At 37.1% G+C, this 27,501-nt stretch overlaps 1 protein-coding gene across 1 annotated transcript in view; it reads right to left on the reverse strand.

The window, feature by feature from the left end:
* IDH3A (isocitrate dehydrogenase (NAD(+)) 3 catalytic subunit alpha) overlaps positions 1-20,254 on the reverse strand; it is a 37,750-nt gene extending 17,496 nt beyond the window's left edge. Inside the window, exons 1-6 of the mRNA XM_053717276.1 lie at positions 20,164-20,254; positions 12,823-12,882; positions 11,834-11,917; positions 4,290-4,404; positions 2,787-2,974; positions 2,092-2,225 (exon numbers count right to left, since the gene is read on the reverse strand). Coding sequence (XP_053573251.1) covers positions 2,092-2,225; positions 2,787-2,974; positions 4,290-4,404; positions 11,834-11,917; positions 12,823-12,882; positions 20,164-20,190 — 608 coding nt within the window. The 5' untranslated portion in view covers positions 20,191-20,254. The remainder of the gene's footprint in view (positions 1-2,091; positions 2,226-2,786; positions 2,975-4,289; positions 4,405-11,833; positions 11,918-12,822; positions 12,883-20,163) is intronic.
* Positions 20,255-27,501: the final 7,247 nt, after the last annotated feature.

Genomic DNA, 27,501 nt, shown 5'->3' on the forward strand with positions numbered 1-27,501 from the left:
GTCGAGCTTGTAGTTACATTAACAATATTAAAACCTTTTCTTCACACATCACTAACAAAGAGTTCAGTGTGAGGGGATGTATCAACCGCTCATCAGAATACATTATATACCTGACAGAATGTACTGAACATAAGGGACAATACATTGGTATGACAACCAGAGATGTCAGAAAGCGCATTAGAGAACATATGTCTTACATTGAAAATAATAATGCGTGCTCAGCTTTGGCAAAACATTTCATAGATGAGCACAATCAAAGTCTCAAAACTTTCAAATGAAATGCCATTGAACAGATTAATAAACCAAAAAGAGGAGGAAACAAATTAAATATACTGAAAAGACAAGAAGTCTATTGGATTTTTAAACTTATGACACAAATACCAAAAGGTTATAATTCGGAACACAATATTATTAACTACTGGAAGTAATTGATACATATACTAAAGATCTGATGGGTTCTCTAAATGCAGTGTCCTGACATTTCTGGTTATGTAAGATTTTTAATATCTCTTTGTGAAGGTTCCATTTTAAAGGGGTATATAGAACGTTAGATATAGAATAGTGACTACTGTACGGTTATCTCGTTTTCTTACCTATGTTCTACCCCATAAATAGGCAATATCAATGGATATTGTAGTATAAATCAATCCCATTATTTCTGTTACTATGGGTCATGTTTTATTGAACATATTAAAGTATACATAGATACTATACCATATATTTGTTAGTATGTAGCTAGATAGAACCGCCAAGTACTTTAATTGATACATAAAACTATTTAATAGTTTAAGATTGGAGGGGTTTCTTTCGAATATAGGACAGACTGACGGAATAAAATATGAAACTAAATAGGTTTATCAATTGGTATCCATTTAAATTATGAAATCAATATCAGTAATTACTATATTAAGGATTTAACACGTATAAGATAGGTTTGAGTCATGTATTTAAGCCATGATAAACCTATAGTTTGTCATTGGTTAATTATAGCAAGGAATTTGTAATTTAAGTTATCGCTGGCAGCCTTTGAAATAAACATTACCCATGACAGAACATAACTGTTCAGGAACAAGGGAAACTATGTTAATATGCGAGTAAATTGGTTTGGTGATTATTTCCATGACAACAAGAGTGTATATAATCCTTTGACCCGGTAGCAGTGAAATATGGTCTATGAGTACGACATACCATTGTGAGATGAAACATGTCAGACCGGCTGCTACACTTGATCAAGATTAATTTTATGGAATAAATAGTTTTTTGCATTTTACTTTTTCTAGAGATAGTTCATGTAAGCCATATAGAAAACATTGTGAACACGCCTGTGGCTTATGGCAGACACTGCACTAATTGGCTAAAATGCAAGCCAAGAATAGATAATAAATTAAATGTCATGTGATCAGGGGACTGTCAGAAGATGCTTAGATACAAGTTAATCACAGAGGTAAAAAGTATATTAATATAACAGTGCTGGTTATGCAAAACTGGGGAATGGGTAATAAAAGGGATTATCTATCTTTTTAAACAATAATTCTGGTGTTGACTGTCCCTTTAAGAAAAACTGCTCACTGAGCACTTACTATTGTGTGATGAAGAAATTTTGGAGGTAAAATATATTTTTTACATAGAGATGTTCAGGTGATATTTTCTGGTCAGCTTTTACAGATACGCTGAATCACTTTCAAGTAATTTAGCATATGAGTATTATGTCCCTTTAAATAAATTAAATATCTCTGGCATACTTATTTTCCCCATCAGCAACATAATAAGACAAACACCTCAAGTGAAGAAAAGAGTGGATCTTATAAGAGACGATCCCGCTAACCCTATCAATCTGTTTAGAAAGGTTTTGCATTTACATTTATCCCCCAATAAATGAATACTGACTACTGGCTTAATTTCCTAAAACAACTTTTATATTATACAAACAAAATCAAGAACAATTTAAATTTTAATGGTCATTTTGCATAGTAAAAGCAGTGGAAAGTTAGGCTTTCCTAGAGTTATGCTGGGCACTCTTTTAACGCCCATGACTCTTGATATTCCTTTTATGGTCTAATAAAATAAATAAAAAAAAAAAAAAGGACTTGCATGATATTTGCTTTATGCACTGCCGTCACTGTACTCCTTTGGTTGTTTCTTGCATACTCAAAAGCAAACTCTGCAATCCTGTGGCTTGCTTGCTCCGTGATTAGCTTGATGCTTTGCACCACTCCATCCACAATCTGTGAAAATATCAGGGCATCAATGTTCAAGTCACATTAGCCTGTAAAGCTTGCAATCTGTTAGTTTGTTAGAGGGAACTTTAAGAGCTAAGTTGGACTTTAAAGGGACACTGAACCCAATTTTTTTCTTTTGTGATTCAGATAAAGCATGAAACTTTAAGAAACGTAATTTACTCTTATCAAATTTTCTCTTGGTATCTATATTTGAAATGCAAGAATGTAAGTTTAGATGCCGGCCCACTTTTGGTGAACCTGGGTTGTCCTTGCTGATTAGTGGATAAATTCATCCAATTAAAAAGTGCTGTCCAGAGTTCTGAACAAAAAAAAGGCTTAGATGTCTTTTTCAAATAAAGATAGCAAGAGAATGAAGAAAAATTGATAATAGGAGTAAATTAGAAAGTTGCTTAAAATTGCATGCTCTATCTTAAAATCATAAACTAAACATTTTGGGTTCAGTGTCCCTTTAATATAAAGGTATTTAGCTGTAGTTAGAAGATAACTATGACCAATGACACAATCTTGATTAAATGTGCTCTCATTCATAGGAAGAGGTCTACATACCACATGCTCAATGCCACTATATTCTCCCTCAGTGTTCTCCCGAATGGTAACCAGGTCCACATCAGTGTAAGGGGTTTTGTAGCCCTCAATGGAGACACAAGGTCGGACATTGGCATACAGATCAAACGTTTTGCGCAATAACAGATTCATAGAGGGGTGACCAGCAGCAATGGGAGTCTTCAAGGGTCCTGTAATGTAATGTTCATTTATATAAATGTAAAGTTTACTCCGATTTGGATTCACTTGAAGGTTATAAAATAGTTCTGCAACTCAATTTATCAGATTTACAATTGCTTCATCTCCATTATAGTTGGTCATTATATCTGCAAACCACTGACTTCTGAGCACTAGTACTATATGCAAGAATAGTTTTTAGACACTTCATTTACGGGACAGTATATACCAATTTTCATTTAACTGCATGTAATAGACACCACTATAAAAGAATAATAAGCACAGATACAGATATAAAAATCCAGTATAAAACCGTTTAAAAACTTACTTAGAAGTAGGGCTGGGCAACATGGGGGGGGGGGAGGGGGGGGGAATTGCGATTTTATTGCAATTAAATCACGGTTTTCACGTCACCACCCCCTGTAACCGCCATAAGCCCCCCTCTGTAACCTACATAAGCCCCAACAGCTCCCACTGCAACTCCCAATAAGCACCCCCTGTGTAACCTACATAAGTCCCATCAGCTCCCACTGCACTCTTGAGGTTTAAAACTGCATCCGCGATTAATCGTGCAGCCCTACTTAGAAGCTCCCAGTTTAGCACTGTTAAAAAGGATTAGCTGGAACCCCTACTGAAAGTGGGAAATAGCAGACACTACCCCTTCCTCTGCATATGAAAAGACTCTACACAAACAGGAGCAAGCTGGAGTAGGTACACATCAGTATTCTAAAACTTTTGGGGCTTGGTTAGGAGAAAATCAGAACAATGTTATTTAAATATAAGCAAAAGTATACTTTTTTTTAAAAAAAAAACAAAACAAAAAAAACACAAAAACAAAAAAACTGTATAGGCTACACAAATGGATTATCTGCAAAACATTTATGCAAAGAAAAATCTAGTATAATTGTCCCTTTAAACATTTACTATGGGTATAATGGCTCCAGCTTGCGCTCACTGTTTATATAGGACACATGCATTACATATATATCCAAATGTCCTTTACCCAGCACACACGATGGTTATTAAATTGCCCAGGTGCGGTGCATACATACACATGAAATCCAAAATTAGAGACCGCACTCGTAGGTCTTTTACATCCACCACAGTGACTTTATTGTCAGTAACGTTTCGGGGTTTCCCCCTTTATCAAACATGTTTGATAAAGGGGGAAACCCCGAAACGTTACTGACAATAAAGTCACTGTGGTGGATGTAAAAGACCTACGAGTGCGGTCTCTAATTTTGGAATATAGATATATATACACACACGTGTACGTACGTGTGCATAGTGAAACTGCTATACAGTCTCACGCACACACACAAAATTTACCTTTAAGCCCCATCTTGTTTTTATCCATGGATTCTTTGGCTTCAGGAGGGATCATCCACTTCCCTCCAGGTCCTTTAATGGCGGTTACATTTCTCTCTTCCCATTGTACAGGAGCCTGCAAACACATCATGTTTGTGTTTTTAGGAATACGTTTTTTCTATGTCACAAATAAAAATATCTATCTAAAGTGCTGTGGGAACAGGTATCACTAACGTTCGATTTCAAAATACTCATTTCATATGCAGATCTTGTGCAACACAAATAAATATTTGAAAGTATAAATACCATTGCTGAGATATACAGTCCATGCCACTGAATGCTAATCTGAGATTTATGGCGATTATCTGTTTGTAGTGCCTAAAATAATCTAACCTCATTTAGGTTCTATATTGTAAATGCAGTAAATGTAAATTCTTAAATGAATAGTACCATAAGGGTGTGTTTTTAAAACTCTGCAATAAGCACTAAAGTTAACAGCCCCTTACAACAACAACACCACCACAAGGGAGATCTTGTCCTATACATAACTATTGTGAGGTTAGTCTCAGTGAGTCATATTGAGTGTGGAAATGATTCTACAGTTTGTGTTTCATTAGGCATGCTGTGAGGCAAATCCAGCACTGGCTTCTTTGAAGTGAGTGTAAAGAGAGTGACAATACTCACTAGCATTACTTAGTACCTAAAGTTATTCCGATTGTCTGTCCCACAAGACATCTGCCAAGCGCTTGATGCACAGCCGTTTCAATAACTCAGGTTGGCTAGGCAACCAGCATTATTCTTATTTTCTGAACCGCTATGTACAAGATAGTGTGAAAGGGTTATTTTGTCATATCTTGAATGTGTACTATTGTGCAGAGGTCAATAGATTTACAACCTTTAAGACAAGGTCCCATAAAGTCAGAATAAACTAGACATTGCAGCCTGCTTTGCTCTTGGAGCTAATCAAAATGCCACTGCAGTGACTCATACAAATTAATTGAAAAACCAACAGCAGAGATAAACGCGATAGCGTACTGTAATTTGTTCTCCCCAATTATCTATTTTACCTGCTGGAGTAAATTAAGCTGTTTATAAACAGCAGCTCTACCTTTATTTTGTAATTTGAAATAGCTGGCTTTGCCTATTGTATCCCTATCTGTACTGAAAATTTCAACATTTAACCCCTTAAGAACCGGGAATTTCAGGAGAAAAACTTGCCCAAAAGACCAGAGCCTTTTTAGCATTTTTGCTATCACTCCATTTAAAAAGAAATAGAATACAAAAACCTCTACCGATAAGTGGTGAGTTAATAGGTGCGCCTATGCAACAAATATAATAAAATGATGTGTTATAAAGTGCAACAGCAGAAACAAAAATAAAAATAATAAATCTTAAACATAAAACAATATAAAATTCTTCTATAGAAAATATTCAAAAAATAAATATTCATACAATATAAAAAATGTGACCTATAAAAGTAATGGTAAGTATTAAAAAGTCACTTAGGGTTCACTTGGAAATGAGTATTCAAGTGTCCCTTGTATTTCTTATGATCTCTTGTTAGGAGCAGAAATGGCATAGGTTTCCCAGATGCCGTGAGGAATAAAATACAGGCCGCTCTTCAGAAGTGAGGTGGCCACTCACTATGATGGTAATCCTATAAATAAACAAACAAGAAGGCGCCCATAGCGGAATATGTTCCAATGCAAATTAAGGGGTGTATATGTAGATAAAGTACACTCCCATTTAGTAAAGCACTATCAAGTGCTTTATCGGCAGGCCCGACATTTTTTTATTAATCTGGCTAACTATCCTTCCGTGACAATAGCAGGTATATATTCTTTCTTCCTTTAAATAAATCAAAAGAGGACAGCCATAGCACAATAAGTTTTTAACACAAGAAATATAAAATCTTGCACTTACATTTGGTGATTTTTATACACATTTTCACTGGGGTACCAATGCGGTATCAGTTAACCTAGCATTAAACCCTTTTATCTTTTGGATCCAACTATAATGATTGAAAAGAGACTTTGCACCTGGTTCCTGATACAGAGAAAGAGTTAGCCAGACTACTCCAAAATATCTGGCTTGCGAGTACAGCACTTATGGTGCTTCATCAAATGTTAGTACAAGATTTTATATTTCTTGCGTTTTAAAAACATATTGCGCTATGGATGTCCTCTTGATTTATTTAAAAGGAAGAAAGAGTATATACCTGCTATTGTCACAGAAGGAGAGTTTGCCAAATTTCAGGCCTGCCGATAAAGCACTTGATAGTGCTTTACTAAATGTGAGTATTTTTATCTACATATACACTCCTTAATTTGCATTGAAACCCAAGCTATTGATCTAGGCCCATTTTGGTATGTTTCATGCCACCATTTCACCGCATAATTCGAACATATAAAAACAAAAAAACATTGGGGTTCTCACTGAAATTATTTACATATAATTTATGCAGTCATAACACAAATGGTTGTAAAAGCATCTCTGTGATCCCCTTTGTTTAGAAATAGACATGCATGGCTTTTGCCATTGCTTTTTGGTAATTAAAAGTTATCTTTTTGCAGCTGTGCACCATACTTCTGAAATTCCCAGCAGTGAAGCTGTTAATTAGGTAGCTTGTAAGGTTAGGTTTAGCTGACACCCAGCTGACATCCCCCATGACCCGATTCCTCGTAAACAGCTCTTTTCCCTCCCTTAACCACCCAGTGGTCACCACCATCTTAGGTATTGACAGTCTGTCAATAAGTTTTAGAACAATTTAAAAAAAAAAAAAAAAAAAAAAACATTTGTTGTTTTCTGCAGTGAAGGATCCTCCTTACCCTCCAACCTCCATGATTCCCGCCCCAAACAGCTCTCTAACACTCCCCCTCTTACTAGTTTCTGCCATCTTAGGTACTGGCAGCTGTCTTCCCGTACCCAGTTATATATATATATATATATATATATATATATATATATATATATATATATATATATATATATATATATATATATATATATATATATATATATATATATATATATATATATATATATATATATATATATATATATATATATATATATATATATATATATATATATATATATATATATATATATATATATATATATATATATATATATATTTATTTTTTTTTTGTAGCAGCGCCCTCTCACTGTTCCCACCTCCAAGTGATCATTTAGTAGGGCCCCCATCTAATAACATTTTCTGTAGTGTAGCCGATCCCTCCCTTCATTAAACCCTTTTATGCAGTGTAGTGGTCCCATCCACTCATCCCCCCTTCAGTGATAGACTATCTACTAGCCTCACTCCTGACTCTCCCACAACACCAACGGTTGGCACCACTGCAACCCGAAGCAAAGAGGGAGATAGTGTGTCTTTCTCTGCATTGGTAACGTTCTGAACTACTATTTATGCACTGCCCCACATGCAGAAATAGCGCAATCTTGCCGCTGGCAAGATAGCCGCAAAAAGAGTCCAGGACATCAGCGTCATACAGGGTATGGCACTGGTCCTTAAGGGCTAAATGACCAGCTTTCTACCCTGTAAGGCACTGGTCAGTAAGTGGTTAAGTATTGGTTATAGAACTGTTAAAGAATCAAGAAGATTTAGATCAAATCCTGCCCCATTGGGAGTGTGAAAAGGTACTAAAATGTTAATTTTACATTGTTCTCTGTAAGTATTGGTCTTTGAGTGAACAGTGAGAAATAATATAAGGAGAAATTTGTGTAAAAAAATAGATAAGGAGATCTGCTCCCAGTTCAGTCAATTTTAATGGGTTGTTGGTTCAATAAGCAGAAACAACTATTTCATATAGAAAAATAAAACAAAATAAATAATATCCCAATGGGTTGTTGGTTCAATAAGCAGAAACAACTATTTCATATACAAAAATAAAACAAAATAAATATCCCATACATTTAAAACGCTGCAGCTTGTATAATAAGTCTTTAGAAACACATTGAGGGGAAACCATTTTACAGTACACTGTCCCTTTAATTTAACCTATAGATAGCAAGAGTAACAGATGTCACATACATTGTGTTATAGTGAAATACAACTTGCATGTGCTTAATTGCACATCTAAACAGGTTACAAAACTAAATTTCAAACTTAAAGTTTCAAAAGATAACGTTACCTCAGCATCTGAGAGACTATGGGGCATACAAATAAACACGTGAGAACACACACTCCACAAACTAAAGAAAAATACTGCAACCATAAACCCCTCTCTCTTGTGTATTTGTTACAGCTGTCTTTTCCTTTCCAATGTCTCTTCATAGTTCTATCTGACACCGTTTCCCTTTACCTCACCTATGCACTGCTTCACCTCTGTCACTTGTTGCCCTGTCTACCAAAGCAATATATATTATAATATTCTTTATTACTTCTATTATCAAATTGGCTTCGTTCCCATGGTATTTCTTTATTGAAGAGATCTAAAAAAAAACCCTCTCTTCTATTCCAAAGGTGGAAAATCATAGATATGACGCATTAACAGTTTTAGTATAAAAAAAAAAAAAAAAAAAAAAAAAAAAAACTTAAAAAAAAAAACTATTTATTTAAATTTTTACAAATGTCATATAAAATCATTAGAGCAAATTCACAATCATTGTGCCCAAGATTATTTTCCACCTTTGGAATAGCAGGGAGTAATTGACTCGCACTTGGCACCAGTGAGCTGGGACACAGAAATCCCAGCAGGTGCGAATAAGCACATTTTTAGTGCTGCACCCTTTGTGAGTACATTGTCTTTATTTCACGTCTTTCCCATTCAGTGAAACTATGCTGCACTAGGAGGTGCCTTCTTTTGTCTTCTTGTCGTTTTAGATCACTGGTTTTCAAACCTGTCCTCGGGCCTCCCCAAGAGTCCAGATTTTCTGGATCACCTTGGATGAGAGCAGGTAAAATAACCATGTATGAAAACAAAAACCCCATCAAAACTTAGCAAAAAAAGTAAAATTCCTGAGTTTACAATAAATTACAATCAACAGAACACAGAAGGAAGGGTGCGCTAGAAAAGCTGCTAAGAGAGGTTAAATACACAAATATAGTGGGTAATATAAATACAGGGTGGTGTACAAGTAAAACTATTTATTTTAATTAGAAATTTATTTTAAATACAACAGACAAAAGAAATAACCACCGATGGTACTAAAATATCAAATAAAAATAGAAAAATAAGATAAATTGCTGTAAATTCTATAAAGGAGTTGTCTCTAAAATGTCCATCAGTAATGGTTGAAAATTAAATTAAATTTTGATTTGATGAGACAAGGCAAAAGATTGAAGCTTGATAATCTTTAGCTAGTTAGCTTTAGCTCGTTAACTTTGTTTGGGAAGGAGGAATATATTTACCAAGAATGTGAGGCAGGATGGTGGTAGACAGTCACAATTTGCTGGAAGACTACACTTTGTGTCGATTTTGTTTAAGGCAGTTAGGACTCGCCCAGAATTTGAAACCTTTTTGGAAAGTTGTTTCTCTGTATTCTCTATGGCTCCCGTGGACTTCACGTATCGACCCGCTGATGCTGTTTGGAATCCTCTGACACAGCATTACAGTGTGTATTCCGTTGGCGTGTATAGGGTCACGTGACCGGTCTCAGGCCAATAAGGAAATCGGATTACCGGGTGGTTGAAGCGCCCATCACTTGAAATATAAGTTGCAAGTTTGATAGATTTTCAGTTACAATGTTGCAGCAGTGACTTGAAAAACCACTTTGAAATAGCTCCAAATAAACACTATAGTATAGAGCGCTCTGTATGTTGGAAAGTTCTTAAGAGACCATCCAGGAACACAGTTAATGAAATCAACGTGTTTCAGCTGACACAGCCTCTCTCAAGATGTGTCATCTTCAACCACCCGGTAATCAGATTTCCTGATTGGCCTAAGACCGGTCACGTGACCCTATAAACGCTGACGGAATACACACTGTAATGCTGTGTCAGAGGATTCCAAACAGCATCGGCGGGTCGATACGTGAAGTCCACGGGAGCCATAGAGAATACGGAGAAACAACTTTCCAAAAAGGTTTCAAATTCTGGGCGAGTCCTAACTGCCTTAAACAAAATCGGCACAAAGTGTAGTCTTCCAGCAAATTGTGACTGTCTACCACCATCCTGCCTCACATTCTTGGTAAATATATTCCTCCTTCCCAAACAAAGTTAACAAGCTAAAGCTAACTAGCTAAAGATTATCAAGCTTCAATCTTTTGCCTTGTCTCATAAATATTTAATTTTATTGTCAACCATTACAGATGGACATTTTAGAGACAACGCCTTATAGAATTTACAGCAATTTATCTTATTTTTCTATTTTTATTATTTGATTTTTTTTAGTACCACCGGTGGTTATTTATTTTGTCTATTGATTTTAATTACAATTAAATTTATTTTTAATACAACAGTTTTACTTGTACATCACCCAGTATTTATATTTAAGAGTACCGTGTGGCAGATTTGCAAACTATGCAGTGAACAAGTGCGGGAGACACGCATGAAACGCGTATGCACGTACCTGCCGTTTTGTCTGATCAGTATAGCTGATCGACTATCTTGTTTTTACCCATGTATTTGTTTTAAGAGCACTATAATAAAGTTTTGGAATCGTTTTACATTACCTGGATTGTGGATTCTTTTCAGCAGTTAGCCGGAATCTCTGTACTTCTTCAGTATTTATATTACCCACTATATTTATGTGTATTTTACCTCTCATATCAGTTTTTCTAGCAGCCTTCCTTCTATTTTCTGAAAATAACCATGGTTACTAATCAGCCGATTGTTTCACCTGTGTTCTCAGATATCCTCAAAACGTGGCCTGTTAGGGAGGCCTGAGAGCAGGTTTGAAAACCAGTGTGATGGACTTGGTTACTATTTAAGAAGAGCAGTCAGAGTGAGACTTATGGTGCATCTGACCAATTGAAAGACTTCCATATATTGGGAGTGTTCCCTTTCTGTGCACCCCCTGTAGATCTCTAGCCTAGTACTTTGGGACATTTATTTTCTCTGTATTTAAGAGAGATACCTAGATAGGCACCTGGAGCACTACCCGGCAGGAAATAGTGCTGCCATCTAGTGCGCTTGCAAATGGATAACTTTCTTGCAAAGCTGCTGCCATATAGTGCTCCAGTAATGGGCCAGATCCTAAGCATACATCCATGCTTTTCAACAAAAATACCAAGAGAACAAACAAAGTTTGATAATAGAAGTAAAACAAAAGTGGGTTTTATATCCCTTTAATTTGTCTGTGATGAACTGCTGCTTTCTCTCAGCCACTTCACAGCAAAATAGTTTTCAATAAGCTATGTGTACGTTTTATTCTATGGGAAATACACACACAGATCTTTCACTTCACACTATCTTTGTGAACACAAAACGATTTTCCCATTGAAGGGTTCCGTTTAGATCTCATATTGGATGGACTTGCCGATTTTTTAAAAATTGTATATCCGTCATGGTGATAGGGAATTCATGACAGACTTTGTAAGAGTATAAAAAAAAAAATATATGTTAGTAGATATTGTATTGAAGTGCGCTATTCTTTCACACTTACTTTGGCAGCATCAAAAATTTTCATGACAGCCGCAGAAATTTCTGGCCCAATTCCATCTCCTGGGATCAAGGTGACTGTCTGCAACTATATTGGTAACGTGAAAAAAGGAACAACTGAGGTAAGGCAGCAAAATAGCAACAAACAGTATCAAATTTTTCTTAGCAAAGTTGTACTTATCAGCCTGCGAGTTGTAGAGTCACATGGTCAGTTGTAAGTACACATGCACTTCCTGTTACAAATTTTTTAACTGCTTTAACTTAAAAAAAATGCAAAAAAATTAAATTATATAAAATATATGTTTAAATGCTGTGCTTGCATATGCATGATATAAAAAAACGAGTGATGTGTCCCTTTAAATAGCTATGAAATATCTATAGAAGGCAAGCATGCATGACCAAAAAAACTTAAAAAGTGGGCGAATTGAGGACTGCTAATTTAGTTTTATTAAAGGGACATGAAACAGAGAATTCAAACACATTTCCAGTTTACTTCTATTATCAAATTTGCTTCATTTTCTTGTTATCGTTTTCTGAAGGAGCAGCAATGCACTACTGGAAGCTAAATAAATACATTGGGTGAGCTAATGTCAAGATGCATACTGTATGAATGCATCCACTAATCAGCAGCTAGCTCCCAGTGGTGCACTTCTGCTCCTCGGCCTACCAAGGTATGCTTTAAACAACAATACCAAGAGAATGAATCAAATGAAATAACAGAAGTAAATTGGGAAGATTTGTTGTTATCTGCTCTATCTGTGCTGTATTTTTAGAAAACCCTTTAGTAACACTTTTGTTATGCTGTGAAAGTGCACAGATTATTTCTAATATGTTACCCTTCACATCCAGTAATAATCTTGCTCCTATTTTGTACTCTCTTTTTCAGGATGGTAAATTATTTCAGAGACACAAGAATATCAGTGAATCTAACCCACTTAATTCCATACTAACGGTACATAATGAATTACTTATAGTCATCAAAACTGTACTTACTTGACTAGAAAACGTTCTGACATGGTTGGTGTTGTTCAGGGCTCCTGAGAAGCAGCGTAGCTGTACAAAACAGAAAAAACAAACATGAGACAGGAAACCGAACACAAAAACGTGGACCCCGATTCATGGTATTGTCAGGGGAAAAGTCCAAAACTTCAACACAAAATCGTTTGACTATCACAGCTGTTTGTACAACACAGAAATCAGCTCTAATTTGCAGAGCAAACACAGGTTACTATTTTTATTGTTCAAAATTTTAAACCTGATAAATTTTTTGAAACATAATACACTTTAAATAAAAGTTGTATAACAAAGCACAATAGATCTATGCTACCGTGACAACTACATAATCCCCTTCTAAGTGCCAAGCAACTTGTGTACTTATTGGTGACTTAAAGGGGCATTAAACAATTTGAGATGGTAGTATAAAATGATAAATTGTATATATAAAACAAAGTCTACAATATACTTTCATTATTTATTTTGTCCCCTTTTCCTGTAATTCCATTCTGAAATTGTGAGCTTTTCAGTTCCTGTTAGAAATGGAAGAGCAGAACACTATTATATCCCACACAGCCATTGGCTGAACACTCAACCGACCTATTTATAGCTGTCCCTAATTGGCCATCAGCAGAGAAGGTAACCTAAGTTACAACATGGCAGCTCCCAATGTTTTATAGACACTACAACTTTACACTTATTTTGTCACTATTTAAACAGCTAATGAAACTTAAAAAAAAAAAAAAACATCTACATGCTATTCTCAGACTAATCTTTTCTTTGAATGCATCATTCTATCTAGCACTTAGTGTTTAATGTCCCTTTAACTAGAGAAACTGCTATAACTTAAAGGGACAGTAAAGTCAAAATTAAAACTGTTATAAGTTCAGATAGAGTATACAATTTTAACCCCTTGAGTGCTAACGACGGCTCTGAGCCGTCGCAGAGTTTCTCACTCAGGTGCTAACGATGTCTCAGAGCCGTCGCTAGCACTCTCCTACCTTGAGGGAGATCTGGGGGCTCCCACCCGCTCCTACCCCGCCGATCGTGCCTGTAGAGTGACAGGCATCGCCGGGGCTTTCAGTTTTGCGCGGTGACATCATGTGTAATGACGTCACCGCGCAACTTTATTTAAAAATGACAAAGGACAATATAGGGAAAGGGGGCATGCTGCTTAGAAGCCTGCATCTCAGGCATCTAAGCAGCTACAGACCCCCAAGACCCACTGTTGGAAAGGCAATCGCCTAACCTTTCCAATGGTATAAGTTTTGGGGATCTTAGGGAAAAAAAAAAAAAAAAAAGTAAAAAAAAAAAAAAAAAAATTTTAAAAAATGTAAAATTTTAAAAAAACCTCAAATGTGCTTAGCACCCAGGTGGGAAAGTGCTTAGCACTCAAAAGGTTAAACAACTTTGCAGTTTAATTATTTGAAGGAATTTGCTTTGTGCTCTTGGCCTCCTTTGTTGAAGAGTAAACCTAGGAACAGCAATGTACTACTGGGAGCTAGCTGAACACATCTGGCAAGACAATGACAACTGGCATATATATGCTGCCACCAATCACAATCCAGCTCCCAGTTGTGCATTGTTGCACCTAGGCATGCTTTTCAACAAAGAATAACAAAAGAACAAAGCAAAGTTGATAGAACATGCAATTTTAAACTACTTTACAATTTACTTCTATCTATATTCACTGCATTTATGTATTCCAAACAAATAAATTACAATCGTTCCTAGATTTTGGGTAAGAGCTTTGTGCAACAGCACCACAATCTTAAAGGCAGATTGCCATTATATGGCAGCCGCTTTGCCGCAATGTCATACATTAACAAGAACACTAGATGACAGCGTGATTTCCTGTAATGTAGTGCTTCAGGCATGAGCACGCTACCTATCTAGATATCTCTTCAACAAAGAACAAGAGAACCAAGCAAATTCGATAATAGAAGTAAATTGGAAACTTTAAAAAAAAAAAAAAAAAAAAAAAAAAATGTATTCTCCATCTTAATCATGAAATAAAAATGTTGGCTATCATGTCCCTTTAAATAAATTACGGCTTTGGTTACCATCAGCTTTTTCAGTGATAATGGACTACTACTATATTAATTTATATATCCTGTGCATATATACAAATTATATTCTTTTAAAAAAAAGGAAGACTCTGAAATCTACCAATGCTGTAAAAATACCAACCAGTTTCAAATTAATTTTTATTGCAAAGTTCTACGAGTAACATAGTAGATGAGGTTGAAAAAAAACCAAAGTCCATCGAGTTCAACCTATACAAAAAGCTCCAGTTAAGCTTAAATAATCCCACTAAAAGGTGACCCATTTGATACTAGCAATCATATCCATGAATTTTGTTTATAGACAGAAATGTATCCAAATAATTTTTAAATGTATCTAGGGTATTGGTATTCACTACCTCCATTGGTAATGAGTTCCACAATTTTATTGCTCTTACAGTGAAAAAACGTTTCCATTGCAGGAGATTAAATCTCCTTTCCTCCAACCTTAAATTGTGACCTCTGGTCACAAACAATTTTCTTGGAATAAACAGAGCTTCTGCCATCTCTGTATATGGGCCTTGAATATATTTATATAAAGTAATCATGTCACCTCTTAAGCGCCTTTTTTCTAAAGAAAACAGACCCAGTTTGGCTAGCCTCTCCTCATAGGTTAAATTTTCCAATCCCCTTATTAACTTTGTGGCCCTTCTCTGAACTTTTTCTAGCTCTGCAATGTCTTTTTTTTTGCGATTGGTCCCCAGAACTGCACTCCATACTCAAGGTGAGGTCTTACCAGGGCTTTATATAGTGACAGAATTATGCTTTCCGCCCTTGAGTCAATGCCTCTTTTAATACATGCTAGTATCTTATCATCCTTTGAAGCTGCTGCCCTGCATTGTGCACCCATTTTTAGCTTGTTATCTATTACTACCCCCAAATCCCTTTCCTCCTGTGTTTGGCTAAGTCTTGTCCCATTTAAATAATACGTAGCCTGCTTATTTTTACTTCCAAAATGTAGAACCTTGCATTTTCCCGTATTAAATCTAATTTTCCATTTACCTGCCCATACTTCTAATTTTTGCAGGTCCCTTTGTAACGAAAGTTCATCCTGCTCTGACCTAATGACCTTACTTAACTTAGTATCATCTGCAAAAATAGAGATGTCGCTATTTAATCCTTGCTCCAAGTCATTTATAAAAATATTAAAAAGACTAGGGCCCATCACTGACACCCTGGGGTACTCCCCTGATTACCTTTGTCCAATCTGAGTATGATCCATTTACTACTACTCGTTGCTCCCTATCTTTTATCCAGTTATTTATCCATGAGCTAACATTTTCAGCTATTCCCAGTCCCTTAACTTTGTGCATTAATCTCTCATGTGGCACTGTATCAAACGCTTTTGCAAAATCCAAGTATATCACGTCAACTGATTCCCCTTTATCTATATTTTTACTTACTTCCTCATAGAATCTAATTAGATTAGTTTGACATGATCTATTTCTCATAAAACCATGCTGATTAGAACTCAATCTTGTTTACACGAATATGCTCATCAATATAATCCCTTATAATCCCTTCAAATATCTTCCCCACTATTGATGTCAAACAAACTGGTCTATAGCTTCCTGGATCATCCCTACTTCCCTTTTTGAAGAGTGGCACCACATCAGCTTTACGCCAATCCTTGGGTACCATGCCTGAGGATAATGAATCTTGAAAAATTAAGAGTAGAGGTTTGTCTATATCAGTGCTAAATTTACTTAACACCGTTTGATGTAATCCATCTGGGCCTGGAGTTTTATTTACCTTAATATTATCCAATTTGTTCCCGATATCCTCTATACATAACCCAATTAATGGTATGGGCTGGCATGTTCTATTTTGTTCCAAAGTATCATCCAATTGTTCCTCTCTTGTGTATACTGAAGAAGAAGAAAAACTGGTGTAGTACCTCAGCCTTCTCCCTGTCTCTGTTAATCATGCTACCATCCCCGCATTTTAATGTACCTACATTGTCTCTTAGATTTTTTGCTATTTATGTACTTAAAGAACCTTTTAGGGTTAGATTTAGAATCCTTTGCAATTATTTTTTCATTTTCAATTTTGGCTAATTTGATTGCTTTTTTGCATTCTTTGTTACATTCCTTATAAATATGGAATTTTGAGTCTGTACTATTTTCTTTGAATAATTTAAATGCCCTACATTTTTTCCTAATTTCTCTTAACACATTTATATTCAGCCACATTGGCTTGGATTTTTTATTTTTATAACCATATGGTATTTGTTGATATGTATATTTATTTAACAAAGTTTTAAATGTTATCCATTTATCCTCTGTATTTTTATTAGAGAATACTTTGTCCCAATTTATGTTATTTAATGATTTCCTTAAATAGTTGAATTTTGCTTTCTTAAAATTAAAAGTCTTGGTTAAACCTTTAAGTAAGTAGCATGAAAAACCAGTATGCATATTAAAAAAAAATAATAATTTTTAAAAATGAAGAAGCCAGGAATAGTAAACCACTCAATTTGTTTTTGTGCTGTAACTTGAAAACTGATTCTATAATTCCCCTTAAAGGGACACTAAACACATTTTTTTTCCCTTTCATAAATCAGATAGAGCATGCAATTTTAGGCAACTTTCTAATTTACTCCTATTGATTTTTCTTTATTCTCTTGCTATTATTATCTGAAAAAGCAGGAATCTAAGCTAAGAAGCCAGACCATTTTTTGGTACAGCACCTGGGTTGCACTTGCTGATTTGTGGCTAAATGTACCCACCTATCAGGATGCGTAATCCAGGGTTCTGAACCAAAAATGGGCCTGCTCCTAAAATTAATAGGAGTAAATTAGAAAGTTGCCTAAAAGTGGATGCTCTGATCCATGAAAGAAAAAAAAAAATGGGTTTAGTGTCCCTTTAACTTGCTTGCTGTCTAACACACATTTCGGCTCTCTTTAACTTCCATTTAAGTTATTCTGTTTCATTAGGGATTTTTTTTTTTTTTTTAGTATAAGGTTTGTGTATTGAAAGAAAAAAAAAGATAATTACAAATAGAAGCGTTTTGATGGTATTAATAGATTACATGCATACATAGATAGTAAATATTGGTAAAATAACATATGTAAGATCAAACAGATTTGATATAAGGAAACAAGCAATGCTAGAATGTTACTATGTTGATTCTATGCACACGCATAGACTGAGTGAAGTTTCCTTAGAGTTTATATAGCAATGGTTTATTTTAGATTAGATGGCAGTGCCTAATATGATTATAATCAGTGCAGTTATAGCATTTTTTTTGCGTAATCAGCAGGTGACACCAAGCCACATATATTGTATATCTAGCAAAATGTGGGAATGGATTATCAGGGGTGAAATGCAATTGCATGGAACGTTAACATAATCATTTTAACTTCAAAGAAAAAAATAAAATAGATTAAGGGGAGCTTGACAAATGTATTATCAAACTTGGTTAAAAATGAGTAGGCTAGTCAAATGATGAATAATTTAACAATTTGGGATCCAAATAAAAAAAAAATAGTTAATCTATGAGCCATGGTTCCTGGCCCCTTGGAATTTTTCTTATGCAAAAGATCTGTTTTAGAGTGGGAACAGAATAAAAATCCTGCAAAGTGAATCATCCACACATGACCTTTAAATTATCTTTTTATTCAATGGGGAAGTTACATACAGTTGAATTTCAAAATGTAGGAAGGAGTGAAACATTGATTCACCTGTTTTATGTAAACACGCTGAATACCAGGTTAGTATCTACTAACAGATGCCAAGATTGTAGCAATATCCATTTAGCTAATAGTACAGCCTGCATTTGGAATAAACATACTGTTTTATACAAGTAATTCTGTAGAACTACTCTGACCTCTGGAAAAAAGGGAATTTACATGAATAAGTCTTGATTTATTAAAAACTATTTGAGTATTTGGTGTGCAATAGATGCAAGCTCATACTTCTTTTGGACTGACACAAGTAGAACACCAACTGTTCTTTTCATTTGCAAAAGCCCAATAAAATAAAACTTAAATGAATTTGATTATACTTTGTGTATGTGTATATATATATATATATATATATATATATATATATATATATATATATATATATATATATATATATATATATATATATATATTAACTCATTGTGAAGTTCATTGACAAATCTAGACAGACCAGAAGGCTTGTTTTTCCCACAGAAAACCTCTAGAATACATGGTTTCCAATGCAAATTATATATATATATATATATATATATATATATATATATATATATATATATATATATATATATATATATATATATATATATATATATATATATATATATATATATATATATATATTACATTTCCATTAACGAACCACCACTATGTTGGTAAATACAGAATGCCAGCAGATGGCCCTATAGAGTTTTGGTCCGTTTAATGGAAAAATACCATTATTTTCAGAAGCATAACTTCCCTCTCGGGTGCTTGATTATGTTTCCCCCCCATTTTCTTGCTGCTCTTACGCTTGTCACACTTAGCAGGGCGCTCCGCCAAACCTCTGGCAACGACCCCAAGTGAACCTTGGGGAGTAACATTTACAAGGGGGGGCGGAGGCAAAAATAAAGATACTGGAGATGGGTGATATTCTTTACTATGGGCACTTTTCCATTAATTGGCCTGAACTCTATAGCACCATCTGAATGACAGTCCGTTAACGGAAGAGCATATATCTATATATATATATATATATATCTATATAGTGTAACATACACAGACTCACACCATGCCATGTAGAGTAGACACAGATGTCAAGCCATACCTGGCAGAGATGCCTATCAAGACAAGGCTGTCAAGCAACCGAAAATGCCTAGTTCTGAATCACTTTTCTTCACACACACAGGCAGCACACCATTATAAATACATAAGGTACCCGAAGGATGCAGGACCACCACCTACATATTAGTAGCAATCGCACACATATTCAGACATGCCTGGCACAGGCACGCACAGAGGCATGCACTGGCATAGGCACGCACAGGCACGCATAGATGCATTTACTGGCACAGGGACATGTACTGGCACGCACATAAACATACATAGACTCACGCTATGCCACCTAGACACAGATATCAAGCCATAACTGGCTGAGACGCTTAACAAGACATGGATGTCAAATACGCTAAAATGTGCATAGCTGTGAATATCGCTTCTTCCTTTTCACATCAATACAGTGACAGCCCTACATAACACAATATACACCCACTGAATGCATATGCACTATAGGTCTAAAACCACCCTTAGCTGTGCCCTAACACACACTCGACTCACCAATGACCTCCAGGAGCTTCCAGCCATGTTCTTGCTGAGTGCAGGAGTAGGGGCGGAGAGTCATGGAACGTCACGCTATTACTCACAGGAGTCACAGCCGATAACCGGATGTCCCGCCTTCTATCGTAGCAAACGTTATCTGCAGAATGGATATGTCATCTTGTGTGAAGGTGTTCGCAGTGCTTGTGCTGTTTGCAAGTGATAGCACACACTGCTGTTAACTTCCGTTACCTTTATTATTTATATCGTTCCCACATGTAGAAAACGTCTGTGTAAAGAAATGTGCACAGAAACAAAAGGTTCATAACTAACACTTTTATCATTATTTTCTTTTTAAATTAAATGTTATTGTTTTATAAATAACAAGACAAAACAAGATAGCATGAATAAAACCATTCACAACGATTACTTAATACATTCTACCCGATAACAGTCAATTATTAAGTCCATTAAACCTTGAAAGTTATCTAAAATAAACAGGTTTCAGGAGGGGGAAAAAAGGAAATTCTCTTCTCCAACCGAAAGAGAGCATACAATTTAAAATAACTTTCCAATTTAATCTTTTTATATAATTTGCTTTATTCTCTTGGTATCTATTGTTTAAAAACATATCTAGATAGGCTCAGGAGCTTGAAGCTAGCTGCTGATTGGTGGCTGAATTTGTATGCCTGTGTTTATTGTCTTACAAATGTGCTCAGCTAGCTTTCAGGAGTGCATTGCTGCTTCTTCAATAAAAGATACCAAGAGAATGAAGCAAAATTGATAACAGGAGTCAATTGGAAAGTTGTCGAAAAATGTATAATCCATACCTCCCAACATTTCAAAATCCAAAAGAGGGACACACCCCCCCCCCCCCCCGCAAAAAAAATTGAAATGTGGTGGGCGGGGCTTAAAAATTCATAAGACCAAAGTAATAAAAATAAAATTCTAAATAAAGTCATATATTTTAATACACTTAGGCAGCAAATCAAACACAAGCTCAAACCACTGGTATGGCTATGTGAGCGCTGTATTTAATTAGCCTTTGCAAAGACATTGCTAAATATTTTTATCTTAATTGCACATTTATTAATACATTCTTTAATACTACTCTCTGCATTCCCCATTAATATTCTAGATTCTGGCCTTTAAAGTCAGCAAAAATGCACAGTAGCACGCTACATAGCATACACTTACACATGCAGATACACACACACACTACATAGCATACACTTATACATGCAGATACACACACACTACATAGCATACACTTACACATGCAGATACACACACACTACATAGCATACACTTATACATGCAGATACACACACACTACATAGCATACACTTATACATGCAGATACACACACACACTACATAGCATACACTTACACATGCAGATACATACACACTACATAGCTTACACTTATACATGCAGATACATACACACTACATAGCATACACTTACACATGCAGATACACACACACTACATAGCATACACTTATACATGCAGCATACACTTATACATGCAGATACACAGACACTACATAGTATACACTTAAACATGCAGACACACACACACTACATAGCATACACTTATACATGCAGATGCACACTTAAACATGCAGATACACATACACACACTACATAGCTTACATTTATACATGCAGACACACACACAATACATAGCATAAACTTATACATACAGATACACACACACACAGTTATGGATACAGATAGACACACACACTACATCATATATGGGTATCTGTAATTCATTGTATGGGGTCCTGGGGTTGGTAAGCACATTAGCTGGCATTCTGCGGCTGCCACTGTTCGTTACACTGTTCGTTACCCTAAAACTGAAGGCATGCTAGTATTATCACCAGGGGTTAGATATCATCATTACCAGAGGTAGGTTAGAGAGGTCACCATTACCCGTGGTCAGAGTGTATACAGCCTTCTTACTCCTGCTTAACCCACACACCATTCCTTTTCCACAGGGAATATAATAGGTATCTAACCCTGTGAGAGCAAAGCCAGCTGCTTCTGAGTATGGGCCCAATAGAATTTAAAAAAAAATAAAAATTTTAAAATGCCTGGGGCAAATCGGGACAGATGGCTAGCAACTCGGGACAGAGGGACAGACCCCTAAAATCGGGACTGTCCCGCGAAAATCAGGACAGTTGGGGGGGTATGATAATCTACAGTATCTGAATCATGAAAGAAAAATGTTGGGTTTCATGTTCCTTTAAAGGGACAGTATACACTCATTTTCATATAACTGCATGTAATAGACACTACTATAAAGAATAAGATGCACAGATACTGATATAAAAATCCATAATAACACTGTTTAAAAGCTTACTTAGAAGCTCTCAGTTTAGCTCTGTTGAAAAGGTAGCTGGAAAGCCCACTGCAAGTGGGAAATAAGACCCTCCCCCTTCTTTTGCATATGTAAAGACACTTTACACAAACAGGAGCAAGCTGGACAAAGTAGCTGACGGTATTCTCATAAAACTTTGGGGCTTGGTTAAGAGCCTGAAAATCAGAGCAATGTTATTAAAAAATAAGCAAAACTATACATTTTTTAAAAAAAAACTTTATGGGCTATATAAATAGATCATCTTTTACTTTTATTAACAGAACATATTAAATCTTGCTGTATAAACTTTTAGCTATAGCTTCTTAAAGTGATTGTGAGGCAACGATTGGAGGAAGCCGGAATTGTCATTGAAATGCTAATGAAAGCAGCAAACGCGGGAGAATGAAGAAAATTTGATAATAGGAGAAAATTAGAAAGTTGCTTAAAATGTCATGCTCTATCTGAATCACGAAAGAAAAAATTTGGGTTCAGTGTCCCTTTAAAGTTTACAATCGCTTTAACTGATCAAATACTAGGCACTAGCGAGAACATGACAACATTATCCGATTGGTTGTGCATCCGGTGCTTTACGGACCAATCAGATTATGCAATAACGACCAAGGGCAGATACGCTCCAGAGCGCTCTGTTGTAATCAGAGCCTTGGGAGCCGCAACCGCCTCTGGGAACCTAACCATGGGTCCCAACCCCCACAACGTACTTTTAAAGGTTCTCAGACAGACCGCACTCTTATTATCCATCGCACACGCATTCTGTCCGAGAACCTTCAAAAGCACATAGTGGGTGCTGGGACCCATGATTACGTTCCCAGAGGCAGTTGCGGCACCCAATACTCTGATTAGAACCTGGGCCGTTATTGCATAATCTAATTGGTCCATGTCTCCATGAGGGACAGGATGCACAACCCATCGAATAATGTCATGTTCTCGCTAGCGCCTTGTGATCAAATTTCAACTTCCTGCTGCACTGCAGTATAACATTTTATTAAACTTCCCCTGAAACCAAACTCTTTTTGTTTCTACAGATATTGATACATCGTTTCCCTTTTTAGAGAACTGGAAGTGATTGTCTCTTTATTTCAGTCCCAAGATGCCTTCCTCTCAGTGGTGCTGTGCATTAACCCCTTAACCCAATGCGACGTCTATGTACGTTATGCAGTATGTCACTCTCCCTCTTGCTTCTACTAACTGCTGGCGACATCTCCCCTAATCCTGGTCCCCAACAACTGCCTAGCCGTGCACATCCATGTGTACCATCCCACAGACTCAAAAAACAAAACTCTGACAACCTTACTCACATTCATCTTGCATCAAAAGCCACTTCCCCTTTCACTTGTGCACTTTGGAACTCTCGCTCTGTTTGTAACAAACTCACTTCTATACATGACCTCTTTATCTCCCGCTCCCTCAACCTTCTGGCCCTAACAGAAACCTGGCTCTCTCCCCTAGACACAGCATCCACTGCTGCTCTGTCACATGGGGGTCTCCACTTCAGCCACACTCCTAGGTCTGGTAATAGACAAGGAGGTGGTGTTGGTATTTTACTTTCCTCTCATTGCACCTTTCAACAAATACACCCCATCTATTCCCTCACATTTTCTTCATTCAAAACCCACATGATTCGCTTATTCTCTCCTCTTTCTATACGTGTCGCAGTCATATACCGTCCTCCTGGCTCCTCAACTCAATTTCTAGATCACTTGGCTGCATGGCTACCTTATTTCCTTTCCTCAGACACCCCTTCCCTCATTCTTGGTGACTTCAACATCCCTCTTGACAATCCCACTGCCTCCTCTGCAAAACAACTTCTGCAACTCACTTCCTCTTTTGGTTTGTCACAATGGACTGATTCTCCCACTCACAAAGATGGTCACTCCCTTGACCTGATCTTTAGCTATCGATGCACCCTCTCAAACTTCACAAACTCCCCCTTTCCTCTTTCTGACCACCATCTCCTTACTTGCAACATATCATCCCTCCCCACAACTCTCCCTCCTTCTGCTCCTCACACCAAACTTCACAGAAGCATTACGTCATTAGATCAACAACAGCTTTCTAATTCCATCAAACCTCTCCTCTCATCCTTCTCCTCCTTTTCATGCCCTGACCAATCTATCTGCCACTATAATTCCACCCTTACATCCGTCCTTGACAATCTCGCCCCTCTTACCATAGCTTGGAAATCAAACACTCATCCTCAGCCCTGGCATACTCCACTGACACGATACCTACGCAGATGTTCCCGTACTGCTGAGCGGCACTGGAGAAAATCTAGGAGTTCAGCTGATTTTCAACACTACAAATTTATCTTGAACTCCTACTACTCTGCCCTTAATTTCCATAAGCAACACTACTTCTCTACTCTTATCTCTAATCTTTCTTCAAACCCAAAACGTTTGTTCTCCACTTTCAATACTCTTCTCCGCCCTCCCCCACCTCCTAATACAACTTCTCTGTCAGCTCAAGACTTTGCCAACCACTTCAATAACAAAATCTACTCCATCAGAAATGAAATCAGCTCTCAACATAATTCTATTCCCTCACCCCCCTCAAATGCTCTCAATCAACCACAACCCACATAACCTTAAACTTAGCTCATTCTCCCCTGTTACTGAGGAAGAAGTTTCGGCAATTATACTGTGCTCTCACCTCACTACCTGTCCCCTTGACCCTATCCCCTCACAGCTACTCCCCTCCCTCTCTGCCACCCTTACCCCTATACTCACACACACTTTCAACCTCTCCTTCAGCACCGGTATATTTCCCTCATCGCTGAAACATGCACTGGTCACACCTATCCTCAAAAAACCTTCCCTTGATCCTACCTCCCCATCCAACTACCGCCCTATTTCCCTCCTCCCTCTTGCATCAAAGCTTCTCGAAAAACTAGATTATGCACGCCTTTCCCATTTCCTTACAATAAACTCCCTCCTTGACCCATTGCAATCTGGATTTCGTCCCCATCACTCCACAGAAACAGCAATTGTTAAGGTTACCAACGACCTACTTACAGCAAAATCAAAAGGCCACTTCTCCATGCTTATTCTTCTTGATCTGTCCGCAGCCTTTGACACTGTTGACCACCCTCTCTTGCTCCAAACCCTCCAATCCTTTGGCATATGTGACACAGCCCTCTCGTGGTTCTCTTCCTACCTGTCAAACCGTACCTTTAGTGTAGCCTTCTCTGGGGCTTCCTCTGCCCCGTCACCACTTTCTGTCGGAGTACCGCAAGGCTCTGTCCTCGGTCCCCTTCTCTTCTCAATCTACACGTCATCACTAATAAAGTCCCATGGTTTACAATATCATTTGTATGGGGACGACACCTAAATCTACTTCTCTGCACCAGACCTTTCTCATTCCTTGCTAACCCGTGTCACTAACTGTCTTTCTCACATCTCCAACTGGATGTCCTCTCACTACCTCAAGCTAAATCTCTCCAAAACTGAGCTCCTTATTTTCCCCCCTTCTTCAAAACTCTCCACCCCCAATCTCTCTATAACTGTCGACAACTCCATCATTACCCCTACCCCGCATGCCCGATGTCTCGGGGTCACATTTGACTCAGATCTTTCTTTCACTCCTCACATTCAGTCTTTGGCTAAAGCCTGCCGCTTCCACCTTAAAAACATCTCTAAAATTAGACACTTCCTTACACAAGACACAACTAAGATTTTAATCCACTCTCTCATCCTCTCCCGCCTCGATTACTGCAACTCTGTCCTCTCTGGTCTCCCCACCTACCGCCTAGCTCCTTTACAATCCTTAATGAATGCCTCTGCCAGACTCATCTTCCTTACAAGTCGCTCTTCATCTGCTGCACCTCTCTGCCAATCTCTTCACTGGCTTCCTCTTGCCTCTAGGATCAAACACAAAATTCTCACTCTGACATACAAAGCCCTCAACTGCACTGCTCCCCCCTATATCTCAGATCTTGTCTCCAGATACTCTCCTTCCCGTCCCCTTCGCTCTGCTCAAGACCTCCTACTCTCCTCCTCTCTTGTCACCTCATCACACTCCCGTTTACAGGACTTCTCCAGACTGGCTCCCATCTTGTGGAACTCTCTGCCTCGCTCCACAAGACTCTCTTCTAGTTTTAAAAGCTTCAAGTGCTCCCTAAAGACTCTACTGTTCAGGGATGCATACAACCTACGCTAACCTTACTTTATACCAGTTCCTCTCCTCCATTGCTATAACCTGAACCCCCTAGCATGTAAGCTTAAGAGTCCAGCTGTTTGTTGATCACCTTCTCAAGAGCTGACTACAACAGTGCAACTCTTGGCAGGGCCCTCTACCCATTTGATCCCTATAACTGTTTTTTTTTTGTACTCCGCCTTTGTTAATAGCGCAAATCTGTTGGCGCTCTACAAATAATCGATAATAATAATAATTGTACATTCTTCGTTCTCTCTGTATCTTTATTTGAAAAGCATGAATGTAAGTTTAGGAGCCGGCCCATTTTTGGTTAAGCACCCTGGGTAGCACCTGCTGATTGGTGGCTACATTTAGCCCTTAATCAGCAAACGCTGCCCAGGTGCTGAACCTAAAATGGTCCGGCTCCTAAACTTACATTTATGCTTTTTAAATAAAGATACCAAAAGAATGAAGAATATTATAATAGGTGTAAATTATAAAGTTGCTTAAAATTGCATGCTCTATCTGAATCATGAAAGAAAGAATTTGGGTTTCATATCCCTTTAATTGACTAACATTAGGGTTCCACATACTCATTTGGATGTGCTAGTTTTCTGATAGATCTCCGATTTCTAGCCTGGGTGTTTCTGGATCTAAACTGGGGTCCATTATCCAAACATACAGTGTCTGGGATTCCATATCAGGCAAAGTGGGCCTTTAACTTTCTTATTACTGTGGTAGATCTTGTATCCTGTTGACGATATATCTCCCAAAAGTTAGTGTCATTATCCACTGTTATTAAAAACTCCTTTCCATGAAATGTTAACAAATCTCTCCCTATCTTT

Source organism: Bombina bombina, chromosome 6 (genome assembly GCF_027579735.1).
Source record: "Bombina bombina isolate aBomBom1 chromosome 6, aBomBom1.pri, whole genome shotgun sequence".
In the NCBI taxonomy this organism is placed as follows: domain Eukaryota; kingdom Metazoa; phylum Chordata; class Amphibia; order Anura; family Bombinatoridae; genus Bombina; species Bombina bombina.